Source organism: Solanum stenotomum, chromosome 7, assembly GCF_019186545.1.
Source record: "Solanum stenotomum isolate F172 chromosome 7, ASM1918654v1, whole genome shotgun sequence".
NCBI lineage: Eukaryota > Viridiplantae > Streptophyta > Magnoliopsida > Solanales > Solanaceae > Solanum > Solanum stenotomum.
In genome coordinates, this window is record NC_064288.1 from 53,789,048 (window position 1) to 53,811,949 (window position 22,902).

A 22,902-nucleotide genomic window follows, 5' to 3' on the forward strand; every position below is an offset into this window, starting at 1 on the left:
ATTTTCATTTGTCATTTATGTATATCAATTGTCATTTTCTTTTCTCACACTTTTATTTTTCTTCCTTTAAAAATTCCCATCTCTTATATCAACTACTATATACCTAAGTTTACTGACTCAACTAATTAGTATGTCCATTTTCAAAGAAAAACGCTCTCTATCAAGAGTTTTTGTCCATTTACAAAGCTCAAACCCAGTTTTTAAAATTAAGATGGGAAGAATTATATTTATTCATTACTTAATATATATTTTAAAAAAGATTTTTGTTTTTTACATTAAAAAATGAAAATAACACCCAAAAAATCTAAGTAGGGTTATTTTATTTTTTAAATCGTGAAGGTCTATGTTATCTTTTAAATGACTTATCATCAAGTTTAATACTTCTACCCAAATATATAATTATTTATTTATAAAATATGTTTTATTACTTAGAAGTACCTCTATTTTTATTTTATGATTTTTAATCCTATATCAATTAGAACTCTCGATTAATTTAAATTTGTGTCACATAAAATCAATTTAAGAGGGAAGCTGTCAATAACATTTATCCTTATTAAACTAATTTTTTTTTTAGTTCTAATCTACTGTTATTGTTTTTGCTCCATCATTTTTAAAATATGCTAATAAGATAATTATATCATTTTAAAACTTTTACGATGAACATTAAACTTGTTTTATTTTTAAAATAAATTTTAAATACATACTAATTAATCTAAAATAATCTCTTTTGTAACGGAAGAAAAAAAAGGTATAGTATAAGGAATCATTTTTATGGTTAAAGGGATTGCATTTTATTTTTTTATTTTATTTTTTTGGCCAAAAAGCATACGTTTTTATTTTATTTTTTTGGTATTTCTAATTGAGAAAGAAAATAAAATACTTTCTTTTTCCACATAAATTATAACGTTTCCCGGAATTTTATGATATAATATAGACAAATTATTGACAACTAAGTCAAAAAGATACAAAAAGATATGACAGAAATTCTAACTTTAAAACTTATCAAATCACAAATGAATTTAATTAAAATATTCTAATAATGAGTGAATATGATAACAAATAAAATATTTTCTTTAAAAAAACATATCCTTCTATAGTCCTATTTACGGAAAATTAATAAGATTTGATAATTACAATTCATAAATCATAAATCTCCAAATATGAAAACAAAATATTGTCATTTATCTAAAAAAAAAAAAAAGGTTCAAAACTACCCTTTTAACTATACTAAATAGAATAACTTCACACCCATTAAAAATAAGTGTTAAATCTATTTTTCTTTCATGTGTTTGGACCACACTTGATAGAAATAAGATTTACGTACGCAAAACTCCTTAAATCTTACTTGTGAGACCAAATTGAGTATGTTGTTATTATCACTATGTCTGAACATATAGCTTTTTTCAAATACTAAATACGTTAACTGATAATTAATTAATCTTTGACATGCTAATCAAAAATGACAATAGATAAGTCATACATGTTTGCGTAAAACAACACATAGCTTTTCTTGAATGCTAAATAAGTAACTGACGATTAATTATCTTTGACCTGTTAATCGAAAAGAACAAAGGCAAAAGTCATAGTAGAAATTTAATCATTTTTGCGTAAAACAACATATAGCTTTGTTCAAATGCTAAATATGTCAACCGAGGATTAATTAATCCTTGACCCCGTTAATCGAAAGGGACAAAGGCAAGTCATAATATAAACTTACTCAAGTCCGCGTAAAACAATAGATACATAACACGTGTTTGCATATAAATTTCACATTTTGACTTCATTTAAACTTTTGGTATTTACCACTCGTAACGATATTTCTCGAGCACAAATTCGAGACCAATTTTTAACGAAGGGTAAAATTACTTTTTTCTGCATAGTTTAAGGACAATTTCGACCTTGTTTCGTTTATCTACAAGGGTAATATAGGAACATAAAAAGTAAAGCTAGGGGCATTTTTGTCATTTCATTATCTATTAAATAAACACTTTTGGTGTAATAGAGTCCAGACAAAAGGCAAATATTATATTTATATTATACATATAATATAATATACATATATATCAGTTTATTTATTTTATTTTTTTATCTTTCACTTTTGTTTTTCTATTTTTTCACTCCATTAATGGAGGGAAGCTCGAACTTTACAAACTCCAAAAACACAGTTTTTTTTTACTGAAAATCAGATATCACTGAAAACCCCCTTTTTTTTTTCTTTGTGGCGCCATTTGTTCACCAACCCTTTTCAATTTGAGCTTCATTCTTGATAGTACTCTGTTTTTTTTGTAGATGATGGAAATGGAAGATAAAGAGAGTACAGAATCTGGGTCACTAGGGGTTAACTCGGAGTATGATTCACCACCACCACCACCGGCGGCACCAGTGGTGGCAGCAGCAGTAGCAGGAACAAATGGGAGTTTTAACAGTGGGGGTGGTGGGGTAGTGGTACCCCAAGTGATGAATATGAGTTTAGGAGGAACTGGGGGTGGAGGGGTGGTGGGTAGTGGGGGTAATGGGGTAGTGGGTAGTGGTGACAAAAAGAAAAGAGGAAGACCAAGAAAATATGATGCTGATGGAAATTTAACACCTCAATATATAAAAGCTGCTGCAGCAGCAGCTGCTAAAGCAGCAGCTGCAGTAGGAAGTGGTGGTGGTGGTGTCGTCGGCGGAGCTGTCACTTCACCGGGTGGTGGTGGTGGAGTGACATCGCCGCCGACTGGTTTTACTATAACGTCGCCGGTGCTTTCTTCCGGTGGCTTTTCTTCATCTAAAAGAGGACGTGGAAGGCCCACTGGTGCTGGTAACTTGCAATTAATTGCTTCTTTGGGTAAGTCTAAAAATCCCCAAAAAAATTAAAAAACAAACTTTGTTTAGTTCTGTATTTTTTTTTGGGGGTTCATGGAGATTTTGCTTAAAGATCTGTTAAAAAAAATTTGGGGGTTGGGGTAGGGGTAGGGAAGCGGAAATGGGGGAGACGATTACAAGGTGGGAAATCGAACTAACAATTGAGCTACTAAAATTCCCCGATAGAAATTTTTTCTTATGTTTGTGTTTTGTTTCATTATTTTCTTTGGCGTTTTTGGGGTATTTTTTTAAAATTGTTTTGTTGATTAGAAGGGAGAAGAACCCTAGAATTTCTAAAAAAAAAATATTATTTTTTTTGGGGTAAATCTGAAATGAGCAGTCAAAAAGATCCAATATTTGGTTTTGTTTGCTTTAGTTTGTTTTACCTAATGTCTTTATGGTGATGTTGAGTGTTTGCTTTTTGGTCTATGAAGGTGAATTGTTTGCTCACACAGCTGGAGGTGATTTTATGCCTCATGTGGTTACTGTTCATACTGGAGAGGTAAAAAACTTTCTTGTTTGTTTTTTCTGTTTTTCAGATCTAAGATGTTTGTTTACTTTTTGATTTTCTTGTAAAGATTTGAGAATTGTACTCTGGTGTGTTATGTAGGATGTGGCAGGAAAGGTTTATTCTTTTGTGCAGAAGGGTTCAAGAGGGATCTGTGTTCTGTCTGCAAATGGTGCTGTTTCGAATGTTACGATTCGTCAGCCTGGTTCTTCTGGAGGTCTATTGACATATGAGGCATGATTCTTGTTTTCATTCTTTTCTCCTAATCTTGTGTTTTGTACTCGTCATTTTGATTTGTTTGTCTCGTTTTGACTTGGTAGGGAGTTTAAGAAAGTAAAGATAGGTAGAATGTACCGAAACATTCTTTAATCTTTGGTCTTAAACATCCGATGTGAAAAAGTTGGGAACTAAAGAGTTGTTAAAAAAGGAAAAAGACATTCTTTTTGAAACGGACTAAAAAAGTAAAACGGACTAATTGAAACAAATAGAGTACTTGTTATCTTTTTCAAGATTGCATCAGCTTTTACTGGATTTTAGTTACCTGGGGTTCTTCTGTTATTGTTGTTGCCCTACCTCAACCACCCTACATGAAAAAACAACGAAAAATAATTTGGAAAATTGTCATGATCAAGAATCTAATTATTTGGAGGATGGATTCTCTGCAGGATACGGTTCCTCCCCCCCTCCCCCCTCCGAGGTGCATTCGAGTTGGTCTAGAAAACACTGTTATAGCTATTAAAAAAGCAGTATTAGTGGTAAGGGCACAACATGTGATGTGTGGGTTAGGTGAATGTCTTGAGTTCGAATCTTGCTGTAGACAAAAGTCTGGTATTTAAGTGGGGAAGGGGAGAGAGGCAGGCTGATCATCCAAAAAAACAGATAAATAAACTTCCTCGAAGAGTTGTATTACTACCGTTAAAAGGAAATTTGACTAAATCACTCCCTTAGGGCTTAGTGTACTTGCTAACCTTGATTTAGTGCAGCATTTACATGTGCATAGAAAGATTAGCTTATTACTGAAATCTACTCCAAAGTTAGTACGGAATCGCTTTGTAGAAGAATGCTAATTACTGTCCGAATCATTGTATTAATGGAACTCTGGTTGAAGCCTGAATCCTATGTTGCTTTTACATGGTTGGACTTGTAAAGTAGCAAAGTTTACCAGGAGTTCCTGTGCTCATTAATGAAAGCACAATAATGACGAGGAAATTCAAGTTTGCAATTGCATGTGCAATGAATCTTTAATTGATAATCGTCACTTCTCTTATTTGTTCTAGTAATTTATTTTAAACGGGATTAAGTTAATTTACCTTTTATGAGTTCAAATCTCATGTATATGTTATTTCTGTGTTCATTCTGAAGGACTTCGCTTATGTTACAGTACAAAGCATAAATCAGTTTCTTGTTTTCGGTAGTTATGTTAAAATGTTCTTCTTGTTTTACAACAACTGTTTTGACTTGGACCCATCGTACTGAAATTCAAATTTAGAATCACAAAACACATATCAGCAGAATTGTCGTAAGCACCCAGATTTTTGCTCAGCATAGCATCACGTAATGTTTGGAAGGCTTAGGATCAGATAGAGTTGACACTGACACTACATGTTCAATGAATATGGTTATCAGATGCCCTATAATCGTCTCACTTCGATGAGGCTGTTTCAGTTTTTTTTTAAGAAATCAATGCTCCCTAACTCTTTTCAGCAAGAAAAATATTGTTGCAGTCTAGAAAGGAAAAGTAGGCCTTTTTTTTTGGTTCACCGATATGCTTTCTACTATATTATATAGCCTTAGAATCTCACTCTCCATCTTTTTATTAGATCAGCTTTCATGTACTTTTTGTTTCAGAATTGTATTATCACGTCTGAGTAAATTGAAGTGTATCACCTTCCATGTCCTGAAAATTTATGTTAAGTTACTCTGACAATGCAGGGACGCTTTGAGATCTTAGCATTAACAGGGTCATACACTGTTTCTGATAACGGTGGCATGAAAACTAGGTCCGGTGGATTGAGTGTTTCTCTAGCTGGCCCAGATGGGCGTGTTATTGGTGGTGGTATTGCTGGTTCACTTACGGCTGCAAGCCCCATCCAAGTAAGTCCTTTTATGTGTTTATATATATAAATAAATTACAAGTCCCTGAGAGCTCCGAGCTCTGCCTCTGTTTGCTTGTTCCCTATCCAAGTAAGTCCTAGTTAGCCTCGCTTGTCGAGTGTCCACCTTTGTTCTACCCGTGAGATGGGGATGTGACAGAATCATTTGTCTGCAATTTCAAAAATGTTTTACAACACATAACATGTTAGTCCGAGATATGGTCATATCGCGTTCAATAGATCCTAAAGCCTGTTATGACTAATGATGCCACTAGTTGGAAATTCAGAACAAAATTGTTTAACATATATCTATATTTCTCGATAAGTAGTCTACATCCATTGCTTAACTGAAGAACACAACAAATCTGACTATCCTTTGACAGAAGATGATTGTCTTCTTTACGAGCTAAGTCGTTGATTATGTTGGTGAATCAGAAAATGATGGAACGTGTATCATCTGCGTAGGCCAAATATCCTCTCCGATTTAAGTTAATGCCATGTAGTATACCTCATTCACAACCAACATCGTTACTTGTTAGCATACTTATTGAAACATAATTTCTTCTTATATTTGCTAGATGGTGGTTGGAAGTTTCATGCCAAACGCTTTTAAAACACACAACAAAAGGAAGCATCATCAGATCGAACCAAGAATGCCTCCAGTCATCCACAGCTCTCCGGACCCTGTTTCAATGATAAGACCTGTCTCACAAGCACCACCGGCGAGCAACATTACTCTGACTCAGACATCTCAAATACCAATCCACAACCACGGTGAAGCTGACAACAGCACGAGCAACAAAGATATGCCGAATTCCACCTCTACAGACACTTCTGACTGTAATGGATCTGAACCAACATTCGAGCAGAGATCATATCCAGATATTAACGTGTCTATACCTATGGAGTAAAGTAAAGCTCGACGAATCGAACCAAAACTTGACTATAGTTCTTTTCTGCTTAGCTGATTCCTTGTTTTGTGCTCATGTCTGTGCTGATTGTAATTTTGAGGAATCATTAGGACTGCTTTATTAGAAACTTTTTTTAAGTATTATGCTGACATGACTAGAAAAAGGGCTAATATATCTTTTGTTTTTCTGGTTGTTGTAATGTTTTTATACTCTTTTTGGATATTATGATTTAGGAAGAGATGTTGACAAAGGAAACTGATTCATTATTATGTTGTCTTTTGGAATAGGGTATAATAACCATGGGTATCAATGCACGAGATCTTGTAGCACTTATGAACGATGGTGTTATACGAAAGAAATCAATTATCGACTCTAATACAATTAGATTAGCTTGTCATATAGTTTTGTGATGAAACTATATAGTCAAAAGAAATCATGAACTAGAAATGATGAGCTCTTGTTCCTTGCATGAGTAAATATTTCATAGTAGCTTTGATATGACGATATATGTTTCTATCTTATCTTAGATATAATATAATAGGTAAGAGTATGAACTAAAATATTTTGGAGCTAACAAAAATAACTTGTTAAATCGTTAGCATGGCATGAAAACATCCCTCTTAGAGTATCAGCTGATACGAATAAGAGTAACTCTGTAAATGGTCATTTGTGTATAATATTTAATGTACTCTACATATAGAGAAATACTTACTCTGTTCGGCTTATTGTTACCTATTGTTTCATAATGTATTGTATTGTACTGTACTATACGGTAGATACAATGTTTGGCTAGATTGTATTGTTTGTTATTGCTTAATAACATTTTAATTGTTTGGTTTGATTGTATCGTACTCAGTGGCGGACCCAGGATTTTCGTTCAGGGGGTTCAAAAATAAAAGTATAAACGTATAAATAAACTAACAAAATAAAATTTCAAGGAAGTAGTAGTATATAGTTTATACGTACAAAAAGTTAGTTTCGTTGCAAGAAATCCAAAACTAACATGAGTGATTACAGTGAAACAAAAAGTTAGTCCTTTACAATATGTCAATCTAGAACTAGGATGCTAAGTAGAGCAAAAAATGGAGCTAACTAGAACAAAAAAAAATTAGCACTTCGTAATGTCTCACTCTAGGACTAGAGTGCTAACTACAAACTCAAAAAAGAGGTCAGTGCTAATACTTCTCAAGCACGTTTACAATACTATTCGACGAGATTTCATTGCTTGAAAAAGGCTTTTACCTTTTAAGCAATAAGCATGAGTTTTGATTTTTCATTTCGAATTGAATGTGAGATTCAAGCATGAAGTATGAAGTATGAAACAATCAACAATAGAATATTATGGGAGATGATTTTAATATTTGAGTTTTGAGTTGGGGAAGAACAAGAAAGTGATTTAGGGATTTGAAAAGTGAAAAAGTTATTAGCTTTTAGGAATGGGAGTATGGGAGTTGGGACCCTTGAATTTTTTGGGTTTAACACCGCATTTTAGCACGTTTTATTAAAAAAAAAAAAAACATTAAAATCGAAAATGGAACAAAAAAATAAAACTGAAAGTAAAAAAACTAAAAAATAAAATGCTAACCCAGGGATTCGATCCCTGGACGTCAGGCTTAACTTTGAAGGGAGCCTTGTCATTGAAGGGGTTCAAAATATATATATCCACATAAATTCAGAAAATTCACCTTATATATACAGTGTAATTTTTTTTTGAGGGGGTTCGGGTGAACCCCCTAGGCAACACGTGAGTCCGCCCCTGATCGTACTGTATTGTAATTTATAAATTTACTAAAATATCCTTAATTATTCTAGGGTAAGAGGTTTGACTAGAATTAAATAATATAAGGTAAAGGGTAAAATTGTATTTTGAAATATTATGTAAAGATATAATTGGAAAAAGAAATTAAGTAATAATGGGAAAACACCAAATCGATTATTCCATAAAATAGGGTTTTCATTGTTACGTAACAACAAAATTTAACAATACAATACAATACAATACATTTTAAGTAACAATCAAAACAAACGTTGTAGGTATAATAACGATACAATACAATACAATGGGTAACAATAATCCAAATAGAGTGTTAGAGTTGAACATAGTAAAACAAATACATATCTGAGTTTAGGCAATCCGACATGATGAGATTGAGAAATACTTAAAGATTTTTTTTTTTTTTTGAGAAATACTTAGAGTTGAACATAGTAAAACATAGTACTTAATATCATTGATATTGTGAAATTAAGTAACTAAAACAGTAACATAATAATAATATTCCATATAATTTCTACAAAATCTCTTTTTTTATGCCAACAAAACGTATAATAATCTTAGTAATTCCAATCAGGATGAGAAGTTGTTATGGCAGGTTGTCCAATCAAGGAATGTTCTTCAACGTACGTTGGAACATCATTTGCATCAACAAGACCATCTAGAAACTTCTGTAAATCACCCTTGGGACCTACATAAACAAATCAAATCGAACTTATTATATACATTGACAGTGGAAAAAAAGTACATTAATCGATTTACTATGATTAACCTACGATTAGGTGTGTGTTTGTTATGAATGAAAATGATAGGTTCAAATATAATCTAGACAGATATCGAGAGCAACTGACGAATGAGGAACATACAATGAGGAGTTTGGAATGCAATTTATTGAAGTTTGTTTCCCTACTCTCTCTAAATACATCGTTTTCGTGATTATAAGAAATTCATTTCCTAGATAAAATGTTTTCCAAGATACTTTGACCTATTACAAGAGAAAATTTAAATTTGATATTTAATTTTTCCACCATTATACTAAACACACCCTTAATGTATATCAATTAGTGAATATCAAGGATTTATTATTAGAATAAACAATTTGTTACCAAGAAATGTGTCTTTGCCATTTCCTACTTTGAAAACAGGAGGAAAAATAGCAGTATTAGGCTGCAAATAAAATCAAACAAGAAATATAAATTAGTCTCAGTAAACCAATTTCTATATATTATGTACGAGTTTAAATAATATACATCGTCATTATAAAATAAATTACGAAAACCTTACAGGATTTATTAGAGCAGTATGTGGCTCATCATCAATCATAAGTGTGTTGGATTCTGAAAATTTTCCACTACGAAAAGGAAGAAGATTATACTTATTTTCCCATATTTTTTTCATTTGCTTCAAGAATATGGGCTTTTCTTTTTTCTCCAAGCACTTAAATCCACTATCAATACATTTTTCTTGATCCTACAAAAAAAAATTTGAATTGTTACTATTTTCATTAAAAAATATTAGAAGTTTTCGAATTAACTTCTCATTGATATATCATTGTTCATCATCACTAATAGGGGCAAAACTTTTATAATTAAGTATATTGTTTCTTTAAACAAATTTAACCTCAATAATTAAGCAAAATTAGTTCTTAGCTTAGATTAAATTAAAGATACTTACCCAAACAAATAACAACTTTCTTCGAAGACCAACCATAATGTTATCTAAAATAGCATCCATGTTTCTCCTATAATAATAAAAATATAGTTTCAATCGATTATAATAACAATAACAACATAACATACTCAAAATAATCTCATTAGTGAGATTTAAGGAGAGTACAGTATACACAAACATTTATGATAAACCGTCGACTCAATCGAAAATATTTAAGCAAATTTAATTAGGGAAATACTAACTCCATGGCAGAAGACCATATACCAACTTCAAATCTTTCAAGGCAAAACTTCAAGAATTGGTCACAAAAAGGCCTCTTGAAAACTGCATTGAAGTAGACATCATATAACATAAATTGAACAAACAATAACAAAAAAATTATGAAGAAATCTTATTTTATGTCATAATAGATTACACTTATTTAACATGTTACTAATCATACCACTTTATTATTATGGTGATATACACAAAATCCTGGATCAACAAATCAAAGTTAGCTTCATTATTATTATGCATTGAACAGAAGCAAAAACATCATTAATAAAATCGATCAAACAACAATAATGTCAAATAAAATTCAGTAGCTACTTGTACTAAAAATAAATAAATTATGTAGTACTTACCATAATTCCACTAAACAATAAATTAAAGTATAATCCCCTCCCCCTCAAATCTCAATTATGTGCCATAGTTCAGATTTGAAGAATCAAATTCTAAATTTTACACATAAATTCAAACACAATTATATAAGACATATTAATTAACAATTCAAATGATCAGTTCGAGTCTCTGTAATTCAAACAACGTCACATAAATTGAGACAAACCTGTGAAATTTCCACAAACCAAATCCGGTTTATAGGTTTGAACACTGAACCGGTTTTGTCGGTGAACCCTATGAACCAATAAACCGCCAAGATTAAGCACAAGGAGTTTCTTCTTTGGACCAAGGTTCAACTTATCTAGCGGAAGGTACAACTCTAATTTTCCACTAATTTTATTTTTATTTTTATCATCTTCATCATCACTATATTTATCATTATAAGAAAATACATTCTTCAATTTAAAGTTGGGAATTTTTCGAGCCATTGTTGAATTTTGAAGAAAATAAAAAGACTTTATAAGTGATAGTTTGTTGGAAAATAAACCTTGGTGATTTTATATTTAAAGTGGTATTATGGTTTATTTTTAATTAATAATAGAGGAAATTAAACCCTTCAAATTCTTTAATTAAATTAAGGAGCCTTTTCAATTTTCGAGGAGCAAGAGTTTATCAAGGGGTCAGATGGCTTTTCTTTCACTCTTCCGTCTCAAATTATCTATCTTGTTTTTCTTTTACATATTTAATTATTAGAGATTTAGATAATTTTATATTTTATTAAGATTTCACGGAATATATTGTTGCTATAATATATACCCTTTGTTAAAATATAATTTGTATTCATTAATTAAAATATTTATTTGTTTATGTGTCATCACTCCATATATATAATTGATGATTTTAGTAGACTTTTAAGAACAATTCCTACTAAAAGTGAAAAGGGAGACTAACAATTAATTGTATCTTTGACCTCTAAAATAATTATTTTTTTGACAGTATTATCTTCAAAAACCATGACAAATAATTTGAAACAAGCGTAATATACGAATTAACTAAAAGCACTCAATGAATAGAATGTATAATCGTACTCTCGTTTTTTTATATTACTTGACCCGTTTTGAAATGACATGCTTTTTAATAAAACTTTAATCAGAAGTGTTTTTACCAAACTAGCTAACCTTATATTTTTAAAAGAAAATTAAATTGGGAGTAGGGGAAGGGGAAATGGAGGAGGTAGACTGTTAGGTGGAAAATCGAATTCTCACCAACAAAGTAAAAGTTTATGTAATAGACAACCAACTAAATTGCTAAGAATATTCTTCAAACTTTATTAGTGATATTTTGAAATAATAGTTTTCTAATACAAAAGATAGTAACGAAAAAATATAGCAAAACTCTTCTGATTTATTAAAATGACCAAGTAAACTGAAACGAAGGGTTATATAATAAATATAAAACATTGGAAAAAGCATAAAAGATCATTGACAATATGAACATAAGATGATAGAAACATTATCAAAACATAGTAATATCATTAACAACCCATAGACAAATAAAGTCCCAAAAGACTTGCAACATGCAAAAAACATAAGACAAACACCAAAACATCATAAGTACACAATTACTAAGAAAAGATTTACTTAATGTTCTGGGAAAAACCATTAACCTTCTTCATAGAACATAATACTAGTAATTAAAGTCCTTAATCAAAGTACTCAGATTCTTAATCAGAACAACCAAAGCTAGGATCTTTCGCAGCGCGAATTATCTTAGCATAATAATCCCAATCCTTGTGAGTATTTGTTATCGCAGGTTGTCCAAATTGATGTCCTTTAACGTACGTTGGAACATCATCAACATCAACTAGTCCCTCCAAAAACTCATGCATTTCACCCTTAGAATCTAACAAAAAAAATGAAAACAATAATTTTTTATCAAGTTATCATATCAGGATTGATAGAAACAAACTTTACATATCATTGTAGGCCAAACTTTATCATCAGTGCATAAAACTTAGAATTTTGAACATGAACCTAGTTATTATATAGAATTTTATTTTATTTTTGAGCTAGGTAAATCCGCTAATGTACAACAACTCATTAGAATTAGATCCCTAAAGTCAATTATCAGATACCACATATTGCACTAACTCAGCCAGGTACAAAATTGAAATTCTATTAGCTATGAATATCAAGGACAAGTTTGTTACCTAGAAATGTGTCTCTCTTATTTTTAACTTTGTAAGCAGGAGGAAAAACAGCAGTATTAGGCTGCAAATCAAACAACAATTCACAATTAGTCTCCCTAATCATCTTGTTAATTAATAAATTAATGAAAAATAATTAAAACTTACAGGGTTTAGTAGAGCAACATGGGGTTCATCATCAATTAAAAGTGTGTTAGATTCTGAAAATCTTCCACCATAATAATTATTTTCCCATATTTTCTTCAATTGCTTCAAAAATATTGGCTTATTTTGCTTCTCCACAGTTGGAAAGCCACTATCAATACATTTTTCTTGATCCTAAAAAAAAAAATTAAAAAAAATCAAGAATAATACAATTTTAATTTAATTAATTAAACTAAATTAAATAAAAAATGGCTTACCCATACAAATACCAATTTTTTTCGAAGGCCAATCATGATGTTGTCTAAAATTGGTTCCACGTTTCGACTATCATATGGACAAAAGAAAAGTTAAAAAGTAAATTAGATTAATTAATCAATTAATAATTCACTAATTAAAAAATAAAATTATATTAATTTAATTAATACTAACTCCATAGCAGAGGACCATAGTCCAACTTCAAATCTTTCAAGGCAAAACTTCATAAATTGATCACAATAAGGTCTCTTGAAGACTGTTCTAATACAAAAAAACAAAAAAAAATTATAATTATGTTTAACTTATAACATAATAAAAAAAATCAAACTTTATGATTTGAAACACATCATCCTGGGATAGAAATCAATCCATGAATCTTGAACAACGTGACTTAAAACAACATCAGATCAGAAATAATAAAATTGTGATTTTTCATCTTGATCCAAATATTAGTACTAAACATCATATCAGAAATAATAAAAACGCGGACACACGTAAACATACTAACCTAGGAAATTGCCGTGAGCAAGGTCTGGGGTGTATCTCCGCACCGTAGACTCGTTGCGGCGATGCACCCTATCGACTAGTACCCCACCAAGATTAAGCACAAGAAGTTTTTTTTTAGGACCAAGGTTCAATTTCTCCAAAGGAAGATCCAATTCTAATTTTTTAGTAACTTTTTCATCTTCATGATCACTATTATCTTTATCAGAATCAACCACAACATTTTTCAACTTCAGATTACTTGTCATACTTGAAATTAATTTGAAGAAAAATTTAGAGATAAAGGATTGTATGGACACAAATGAGTGATATGATCCTATAAAATATATATAGTGGCATAAAAAGGTTTATTAATTAATGGTAAAAAAAACTAAAATTATGTATAGTTAAGCTGGATTTTTGGTAAGTGGTATTCTCATTTAATCAAATGAAAAAAAAGAGGAGATCAAATCAGTGTAACATCTTTAAAAATTCATTTTTATATCTCTATCTTTTTAGATTTCACTTGTATTAAAAAGGGATAAGGGTCTGAAAAACACCCAACTTTGGTCGATTTTGCTGTTGCGATACTAAACTTTCATGAGGACCTATTACCTCCCTAGACTATTTAATACCGTATTATAAACATATATATTTGCACACGTGGACATAAAAAATAATGCAAAATTATATATAGTAATATGTCCACGTGGACACATATATACCTTTAAAATACACTATTAAATAGTTCAGGGGGTAAAAAAATATGATATTAAATAGTCTAAGGAGGTAATAGGTCCTTATGAAAGTTTAGTATCGCAACAACAAATCCGACCAAAGTTGGGGGTATTTTTCACACCCTTATCCCTATTAAAAACTAAGCAAGTTAACAATTCTACCCTTATTTAACGTTTTTTTGAAGTCAACTTTTCAATAAATGATAAATAAATCCATCTTTCATTTTTAGTTTGTTTGTTAAGATTTCTTTTTCAAAATCAGATTTTATAAAGTAATGCAATGGTGAGAGTAATTAATCAATGTATGAAGTAATTACAATGAACATTAATTACTTATTAGTTTTCCTAGATTAATTAACTATTAAAGATATAATAGGAAGAATATTGTAATTTATGTATCAATTTTAAGAAATGACAAGTATTATGGACCAACTATTTATAGTATTAATGACATATAAAAAGGAACGAAAGAAGTATAATATTTCAAAATATTTGTCATGGTTTAAAAAAAAATACTTATCTCAAATTATTTAAAGAAAATGGTTAAAAATTCCTCTCTAGTTTCATTAGTTAACGTTGTGCTTCTTTATTTTTATCCCTTCCGTCAATGAACTTAATATGACAAGATGAGAGAATTTTTTTATTTTAATAATCCATATGTCATCTTTTAATTGAATGATATACATTAATTTAAGAGAGAAGTACTGGAAATATTTCTAAACTCGGTGTGAATTATTAATTTCATCTTTGATCTATAGACAGTTTTAGAAACACTTCTTTATTTGACTAACTGAACTTAAATACATTCTCGATATAATGAGTGAAATACACCCCTAATTTCTTGTCAAGTTTAAGAATGTTTTCAACACTTTCTCTACTTTTTTTTATTAAGAGTCTCATGCTCCTACGAGAGTTTGAGATCACATGTTATTCACGGGACAAATTGAGGGTGTATCTAAGTTTAGTTAATCAAATAGAGGGGTATTTTTAAGACCATCAATAATTCAAAAATAAAACTAATAATTTACATCAAAATTTAGAGGTGATTTTCAATACTTTTCTCCTAATTATATTATATTTAGATATTATTACAAAATACTTCTTTATTAGTCGAAGTTCTATTCTTTTTCCTTTTCTTCTCAGTGTTTTTTTCTTTTCTTTTTCCAGTGGTCCTTCTTGTTTTTTCACATTTAGCAAGAAAATTAGTGGAGTTACTTTATAATTAAGTCCGATGCAAAATTATGATTTTAATTTTATGAATTTTAAATGTTACAACAAGTTTAAGTGATAATTATTAAGTTTAAAATTTAATAAATTTATTAATATAAATATATTATTTAAGCAAAATTTATTAAATTTGAACGAACTCACTGCCATTACTGGCTCCACAATTTTTTATTTTTACAGTGCTAGATAATTTTAATTATTCCATCTATCAAAGTACTTTATAATGGGGTCAAATATACCTCCTTCTTTTTGAAAGAAAAGTAGTCGATAGTACTTATTAGTCTTTTTATTTTTATTTTTATATGATTGAATTTTTCTACTTGAGAGTTTTAAATTAATTTGTTCTGTCACCATTGCATCAATAAAAGTGAGGTACGGACATCACATAAAGGGAAAATTTGAAAAAATCAAACCTAAATTTTATTTTGGGTGTAAATAAAAAGTGGGCTATAACTATTGTAATTAAAGCATAATTTTCCTTAATTGTAATCAAAATAACCAATACGATCCATTCCTAGTTAATTTTTGAACATAAATTACATTAACATATAATTCAATATTTAACTATCCAAATTCTGTATGTCCCAATTTACGTGACAATTTAAATTTAACTTAAAATTTGGGTATGAAATTTTCACAATAATTGACAATTAAAAATATTTAAAAGATATGAAAAATTTATGATAAAAAATAGACTTAATTGAAATTCAAAATCTGAAATGTGTCACATAAATAGATTGAGATGGAGAGAGTAGAAGTCAATTAACTAGCTATATATAAGTCAATTATTTAGCTATTATTACTATTGTTAGTGTGGAAGAAAAAACTTGGACACCAAGTGCAGTTAACATGGTTATCTCACTTTATTTCACAATAATTTCTTATTAGTAGTACTTTTTGATGTAATGGTGGGGTCTTGTGTTTTTGCAAGTTGCAAGATCGATATGAATTAAATTATAGTAGGATGATTGAGATTTTTTTATTATTAATCAGAGATTTTGAAGTTTTTATTTCGAGAATATAATTCTTTTTGTAATTGAAACTGTCATTTATAAAAACAGGTTCTACTTTGTGCAAATCTAAATTCACCTAGCTCGCAAATAATATACTCTGACGAATTTAGAAGCAAAAATATAAGACACGTGAATTTGTGGTCTCTTCACACAACATTAGCAAAACATAGTTATATATATATCATTAATAACCCATAGACAATTAAAGTCACAAAAGACTTGCAACATGCAAAAAAAAAAAAACATAAGACCACACTAAAACATCAAAAAGAAGTACCAACAACTAACTAGAGAATTACTTAAAGTTCTAAGAAAACCATTAACCTTTTTCATAGAATATAATAGTAATTAGAGTCCTAATAAGTGTAATAATCAGATTCATAATCAGGACAGCCAAATCCAGGTTATACTGCATGAGCACGAACTATCTTAGCATAGTAATCCCAATGATTATGAGAATTTGTTATCGCAGATTGTCCAAATAAATGTCCATTAACGTAAATAGGAACATCATCAGCATCAACAAGTCCTTCTAGAAACCCTTGCATTTCGTCATTCGAACATATCAAAAAAATAATTAAATATACAAGATATGTATTTACGTTATTTTCTAGGTTTTATCATATCAGGCTTGATAGAAAGAGCTGGTATGTATTACTATATTCACATCAACTAGTTGCTAGAAGGTATGTAGTTATGCAAAAAAATGACTATTTATTTATTCTTTGAGAAAGTACGTACTTACGCGCAAAATCTGATGCACTAACTCAGCCACCTTTACTGATACAAAATTGAAATTTGATTATAGTCATGAATATCAAAGATAAGTTAGTTACCTAGAAATGTGTCTCCCCTATTTTTAACTTTGTAGGTAAGAGGGAAAATAGCAGTATTAGGCTGCAAATAAAAAAATAATAATAATAATTAGTCTCACTAATCATCTTGTTAATCAATAAATTAATGCAAAATAATTTAAACTTACAGGGTTTAGCAGAGCAACATCCCATCATCAATTAAGGAGCCTTTTCGATTTTCGAGGAGCCAGAGTTTATCAAGGGGTCGGATGGCTTTTCTTTTACTCTGTCTTAAATTATTTGTCTTGTTTTTCTTTTACACGTTTAATTATTAGAGATTTAGACAGTCTTACCTTTTATTAAGATTCCACGGAATATATTATTGTTATAATATATACCCTTTGTTAAAATATAATTTGTATTCATTAATTAAAATATTTATCTGTTTATGTGTCATCACTCCATATAAAATTGAAGATTTTAGTAGACTTTTAAGAACAATTCCTACTAAAAGTGAAAAGGGAGACTAACAATTAATTGTATCTTTGACTTTTAAAATAAAAATAATAATTTGACAGTATTATCTTCATAAATCACGATAAATAATTTGAAACAAGCGTAATATATAAATTAACTAAAAGCACTCAATGAATAGAATATATAATCATACTCTCACTCTTTTATATTACTTGAACCGTTTTGAAATGACATACTTTTTAATAAAACTTTAATCAGGGGTGTTTTACCAAACTAGCTAACCTTATTATTAAAAGAAAATTAAATTGGGAGTAGGGGGAGGGGAATTGGAGGAGGTAGACTGTTAGGTGGAAAACCGAATTTTCACCAACAAAATAAAAGTTCATGTAATAGACAACCAACTAAATTGCTAAGAATATTCTTCAAACTTTATTAGTGATTTTGAAATAATAGTTTTCTAATACAAAAGATAGTAACGAAAAAATATAGCAACATTCTTTTGATTAATTAAAATGAACAAGTAAAATGAAACGAAGGGTTATATAATGAATATGAAACATAGGAAAAAGCATTAAAGACCATTGACAATATGAACATAAATGATAGAAACATTATCAAAACATAGTAATATTATTAACAACCCATAGACAAATAAAGTCCCAAAAGACTTGCAACATGCAAAAAAACATAAGACCACACCAAAACATCATAAGTACACAATTACTAAGAAAAGATTTACTTAATGTTCTGGGAAAAACCATTAACCTTCTTCATAGAACATAATACTAGAAATTAAAGTCCTTAATCAGAGTACTCAGATTCGTAATCAGAACAACCAAAGCTAGGATCTTCCGCATCGCGAATTATCTTAGCATAATAATCCCAATCCTTGTGAGTATTTGTTATCGCAGGTTGTCCAAATTGATGTCCTTTAACGTACGTTGGAACATCATCAGCATCAACTAGTCCCTCCAAAAACTCATGCATTTCACCCTTAGCATCTAACAAAAAAAATGAAAACAATAATTTTTTATCGAGTTATCATATCAGGCTTGATAGAAACAATCTTTACATATCATTATAGGCCAAACTTTATCATTAGTGCATAAAACTTAAAATTTTGAACATGAACCTAGTTATAATATAGAAAATAATTTTTTTTGAGCTAAATCTGCTAATGTACAACAACTCATTAGAATTGATCAATAAAGTCAATTATCAGATATCACCTATTGCACTAACTTAGCCAGATACAAAATTGAAATTCAATTAGCTATGAATATCAAGGACAAGTTTGTTACCTAGAAATGTGTCTCTCTTATTTTTAACTTTGTAAGCAGGAGGAAAAATAGCAGTATTAGGCTGCAAATCAAACAACAATTAACAATTAGTCTCACTAATCATCTTGTTAATTAATAAATTAATGAAAAATAATTAAAACTTACAGGGTTTAGTAGAGCAACATGGGGTTCATCATCAATTAAAAGTGTGTTAGATTCTGAAAATCTTCCACCATAATAATTATTTTCCCATATTTTCTTCAATTGCTTCAAAAATATTGGCTTATTTTGCTTCTCCACAGTTGGAAAACCACTATCAATACATTTTTCTTGATCCTAAAAAATAAATAAATAATAATTCAAGAATAATACAATTTTAATTTAATTAAAGTAAATTAAATAAAAATTCACTTACCCACACAAATACCAATTTTTTTCGAAGGCCAATCATGATGTTGTCTAAAATTGGTTCCACGTTTCGACTATTATATGGACAAAAGAAAAGTTAAAAAGTAACAATAATTAGATTAATTAATCAATTAATTAAAACACTAATTAAAAACAATATAATTAAATTAATTTAATTAATACTAACTCCATAGCAGAGGACCATAGTCCAACTTCAAATCTTTCAAGGCAAAACTTCATAAACTGATCACAATAAGGTCTCTTGAAGACTGTTTTAATACAAAAAAACAGAATTATGTATAATTAAATATTTTTCAACTTTAGATTACTTGCCATACTTGAAATTAATTAGATGAAAGTTTTTTATAGATAAAAGACTACTTTGAGAAAACTATGGTGATCCTATATATATAGTGGGATAAAAAAAAAGGTCTATTAATTATGTATAATTAAATGATAGGGCCTTTCCACTTTCCAAGTAAATCTATAAGTAAAATTAAATGTTGACTCAGTTGTTTAGCGAATTTTAATTTATCGTAAGGTTTTAAATTTCAAACAGTACATTTCATTTTGATAATACTAGCATTAACGCATAAAGTTTCATCAGAATTCCAATGTTATGTATGCTTAAGTTGGGTCGGTGACCCCAAAACCGTGTTGCATTCCTTCTTTATATCCTTCCGAATAAGGTTTTTTTTTTTTTTTTTATGAATCGAGGTTTTAAAAATAATCTCTCTATCTCTAAAGTGAAAGTACACTCTAAGTATATTCTACTCTCTCCAAATTCATTTTGTGGGAAATAAGATTATACTGAGTATTTGATTGCTGTTGTATATATTGACATTTAATCAAGTACTGAAGAAAGATCAAATTATCAGCTGTGGTTTCTAAAAAATAGTTCTCATAAATTATTTTAGAAATTTAAAATAAAATTAATTATTTTTTTCTATTTTATTCTAAATAAATTGTTTCTTGAAAACTACAAATTCCTTAATTATGAGGCGATATTACTTATGTTAAAGTACCAACAAAGCTTAGGTCAACATTGTTATCTTAAACATACTTGATACTTCATCATGTTTTTACACAAATGCAAGTTTAATTATAGTTGTACATTGAACACAACATTTTGAATGGGAGTAATTAAAATTAAAACAATCGACCCATTTAATATTTGTTGAAGTGTTGTTCTATGTATGTATTCATTCTTCTAGTTGCTAATTTAGTTTATTCTTAAAAGGATTCAATTCATTTGGTTGGAAACAAGTTATTTTTTTAAAAAATACTAAATAATTTTTTTCAATTTTCCACCCAATGTTTGATATCCACTTTGAAGCTTGACTATATCCGAATTTACGTCGAAAAATCCCAGATAAGACGCTGCTATGTATCAAGTGAAACTTCATACCCCAAAAAATTCGAATCCAAAATCTCTGAGTAATTAATACTCCATCCTAAGTTTGATTGGTTACTAAATAATTCATCATTAGACAATAAAATAGAATATTACAACTGTAATTAAACTTGCATATAAAATTATCTTTCTTGTTTTTCACATTTAGGGCCTCTTTGGAAGGACACCCTGGTAATTGGATTTGGTGTAATTACATTATCTGTCATATTTGATTGGACAGTGTAATTACTTGGTCAGCAGGTAATTGGTGTAATTGGCAGGGGGTAATTACACTCTCCAATACACATGCAAATGTTGTGAATTGCTGATAATTACATGGTATAATTACCAGCTGATTACTTTCTTTTTTTTTTAATTCTATTTTTTTTTAAAAAAAATTCACTTATATTATTTTAAGTTCTATTTTGATTTTTATTATTCTAAAAATATCTAGAAGTTTATTTTTTATTTTATATTATTATATTACATTTTCTTCTCGTTCTCAATCTTACTTCACGTGATTTTATGCAATTTTTCGTCTTATCTATTTATTTATGTCATGCCTATTTTCTCATTAGCACAATTTTATTAGTATTCTAGTTTTCAAATTAAAATAGAATTTATTGTTAAGTAAGGTTATAGAATTACGTTTTTTTTTAAAAAAATAATAAATAAATCATTTTTATGTATGCTATGTTGAAATTTTCTATAAGAGTATTATGTTAATTTTGTTGTTTTGAATTTATAACTTATGTTATATTTTCAGTTTCATTTGTTTTAGTAATATTGAATTCACGTTGTAAGTCATTTTTTAATTAGACTTGATAGATTATCTTTTTGTCGAATATTTAATAATTTATGACATATTATTTATATATTAATATTTTTATCAAACATGCATTTCACGGTGTTCGTAGAAACTTCATACTTTTAGTTTTTATGATCAATTCAATTGAAATATATTAATTTGAAAAAATATAAATCAATAATTTTTTCATAGTATTAGTTAAGAACATATGTTTATTAAGTAATATATTTTTAAAAAATATATATATATCTCTTAAATATTTAATTTAATATTATTATAAAGTTTCTTATTTGTCTAGTATAAATTTTAAATAATTAATTTTTATTTTTAAAATTTAATAGAATTTTATGATTGCAATTGTACATCCAAACACAACATTTGTAATTACATTGTGACATTCAAACAGGACATGTGTAATTACTAGACTGTATAATTACTACGTTGATAATTACTACCCTAATAATTACACCAATTCTAATTACCAGGTGACTTTCCAAACGGACTCTTAATTAAAATTAGTGGAGTCGGAGACTTGGAGTCTCATGAAGAAAATTAGTGGAGTTTACTTTTTCTCATACAACTCTTTCTTGTTTATACATGCTATAGAATTTTAATTATTGCATCAAGCAAAAGTTACTTTATAATGGAGTCAAATATATATATAATTTTTAAATGAAAAGTAGTTGATAGAGCAATTTAAATAATTAAAAATACTAGTGATCTTTTTCTTTTTTGATTGATTGCATTTTTTACTACTTGAGTATTTTGAATTAATTACATTGTCACCGTTACGATGATAAATTGAGTGTCTTAATTAAAAATAAATAATCAAAAGGTAAGGGGAGTTAGGTATGATGAATCCATCAGATAGCATAAGGACAAATATTGAATAAGTAACATTAGCTCGATGACGATGTGCAATTTAAATAATAATATAATGGTCTTTTTATTTTTATTTGTCTTAATTAAAAATAATGGTCTTTTTATTTTTATTTGTCTTAATTAAATTGAGTGTCTTAATTAAAAATAAATAATCAAAAGGTAAGGAGAGTTAGGTATGATGAATCCATCAGATAGCATAAGGACAAATATTGAATAAGTAACATTAGCTCGATGACGATGTGCAATTTAAATAATAATATAATGGTCTTTTTATTTTTATTTGTCTTAATTAAAAATAATGGTCTTTTTATTTTTATTTGTCTTAATTAAATTGAGTGTCTTAATTAAAAATAAATAATCAAAAGGTAAGGAGAGTTAGGTATGATGAATCCATCAG

At 28.9% G+C, this 22,902-nt stretch overlaps 5 protein-coding genes across 8 annotated transcripts in view; 1 reads left to right on the forward strand and 4 right to left on the reverse strand.

Annotated features, from left to right (window-relative positions):
• Positions 1-22,902, reverse strand: part of LOC125870467 (pyruvate kinase 1, cytosolic-like) — a 222,699-nt gene that overhangs the window by 101,728 nt on the left and 98,069 nt on the right. The window lies entirely within an intron of this gene.
• On the forward strand, positions 2,102-6,566 carry LOC125870472 (AT-hook motif nuclear-localized protein 7-like). 2 transcript variants are annotated; one of them, XM_049550906.1, is made up of 5 exons: positions 2,102-2,827; positions 3,279-3,346; positions 3,455-3,586; positions 5,285-5,446; positions 6,024-6,566. In XM_049550906.1, exons 1-5 carry the CDS (start codon positions 2,290-2,292, stop codon positions 6,354-6,356), a joined length of 1,233 nt encoding a protein of 410 aa, XP_049406863.1. In that variant the 5' UTR covers positions 2,102-2,289; the 3' UTR covers positions 6,357-6,566. The 2 variants fall into 2 exon arrangements, with proteins under 2 accessions (XP_049406863.1, XP_049406864.1); XM_049550907.1 differs by lacking the exon at positions 5,285-5,446.
• Positions 8,688-10,127, reverse strand: LOC125870044 (uncharacterized). Its single transcript, XM_049550411.1, has 5 exons — positions 10,041-10,127; positions 9,802-9,868; positions 9,412-9,597; positions 9,234-9,294; positions 8,688-8,818 (listed from the first exon to the last, which is right to left on the reverse strand). The coding sequence occupies exons 1-5, from the start codon at positions 10,043-10,045 to the stop codon at positions 8,688-8,690; spliced, it is 450 nt and encodes a 149-aa protein (XP_049406368.1). The 5' UTR covers positions 10,046-10,127.
• On the reverse strand, positions 11,899-13,909 carry LOC125870477 (uncharacterized). The gene is made up of 6 exons (XM_049550915.1): positions 13,512-13,909; positions 13,178-13,259; positions 13,006-13,072; positions 12,752-12,922; positions 12,608-12,668; positions 11,899-12,300 (listed from the first exon to the last, which is right to left on the reverse strand). The coding sequence occupies exons 1-6, from the start codon at positions 13,753-13,755 to the stop codon at positions 12,122-12,124; spliced, it is 804 nt and encodes a 267-aa protein (XP_049406872.1). The 5' UTR covers positions 13,756-13,909; the 3' UTR covers positions 11,899-12,121.
• On the reverse strand, positions 11,899-19,688 carry LOC125870478 (uncharacterized). Its single transcript, XM_049550916.1, has 6 exons — positions 19,610-19,688; positions 19,430-19,496; positions 19,180-19,350; positions 19,036-19,096; positions 18,500-18,735; positions 11,899-12,064 (listed from the first exon to the last, which is right to left on the reverse strand). The coding sequence occupies exons 1-5, from the start codon at positions 19,660-19,662 to the stop codon at positions 18,536-18,538; spliced, it is 552 nt and encodes a 183-aa protein (XP_049406873.1). The 5' UTR covers positions 19,663-19,688; the 3' UTR covers positions 11,899-12,064; positions 18,500-18,535.

Bases quoted from the DNA above. Each gene is read 5' to 3' on its own strand.
- LOC125870472 (XM_049550906.1), top strand. From the start codon at position 2,290: ATGATGGAAATGGAAGATAAAGAGAGTACAGAATCTGGGTCACTAGGG. The intron at 2,828-3,278 runs GTAAGTCTAAAA...TGGTCTATGAAG, and splicing joins GCAATTAATTGCTTCTTTGG to GTGAATTGTTTGCTCACACA. The intron at 3,587-5,284 runs GCATGATTCTTG...CTGACAATGCAG, and splicing joins GAGGTCTATTGACATATGAG to GGACGCTTTGAGATCTTAGC.
- LOC125870044 (XM_049550411.1), bottom strand. The intron at 9,295-9,411 runs GTAAGGTTTTCG...TTTTATTTGCAG, and splicing joins ATACTGCTCTAATAAATCCT to CCTAATACTGCTATTTTTCC. The intron at 8,819-9,233 runs GTAACAAATTGT...TTGTTTATGTAG, and splicing joins TGGCAAAGACACATTTCTTG to GTCCCAAGGGTGATTTACAG.
- LOC125870477 (XM_049550915.1), bottom strand. From the start codon at position 13,755: ATGACAAGTAATCTGAAGTTGAAAAATGTTGTGGTTGATTCTGATAAA. The intron at 13,260-13,511 runs GTTAGTATGTTT...GTATTAGAACAG, and splicing joins TGCTCACGGCAATTTCCTAG to TCTTCAAGAGACCTTATTGT. The intron at 13,073-13,177 runs GTTAGTATTAAT...TCCATATGATAG, and splicing joins CTATGGTCCTCTGCTATGGA to TCGAAACGTGGAACCAATTT.
- LOC125870478 (XM_049550916.1), bottom strand. From the start codon at position 19,662: ATGAAGTTTTGCCTTGAAAGATTTGAAGTTGGACTATGGTCCTCTGCT. The intron at 19,497-19,609 runs GTTAGTATTAAT...TCCATATAATAG, and splicing joins CTATGGTCCTCTGCTATGGA to TCGAAACGTGGAACCAATTT. The intron at 19,351-19,429 runs GTAAGTGAATTT...TTTATTTTTTAG, and splicing joins AAAAATTGGTATTTGTGTGG to GATCAAGAAAAATGTATTGA.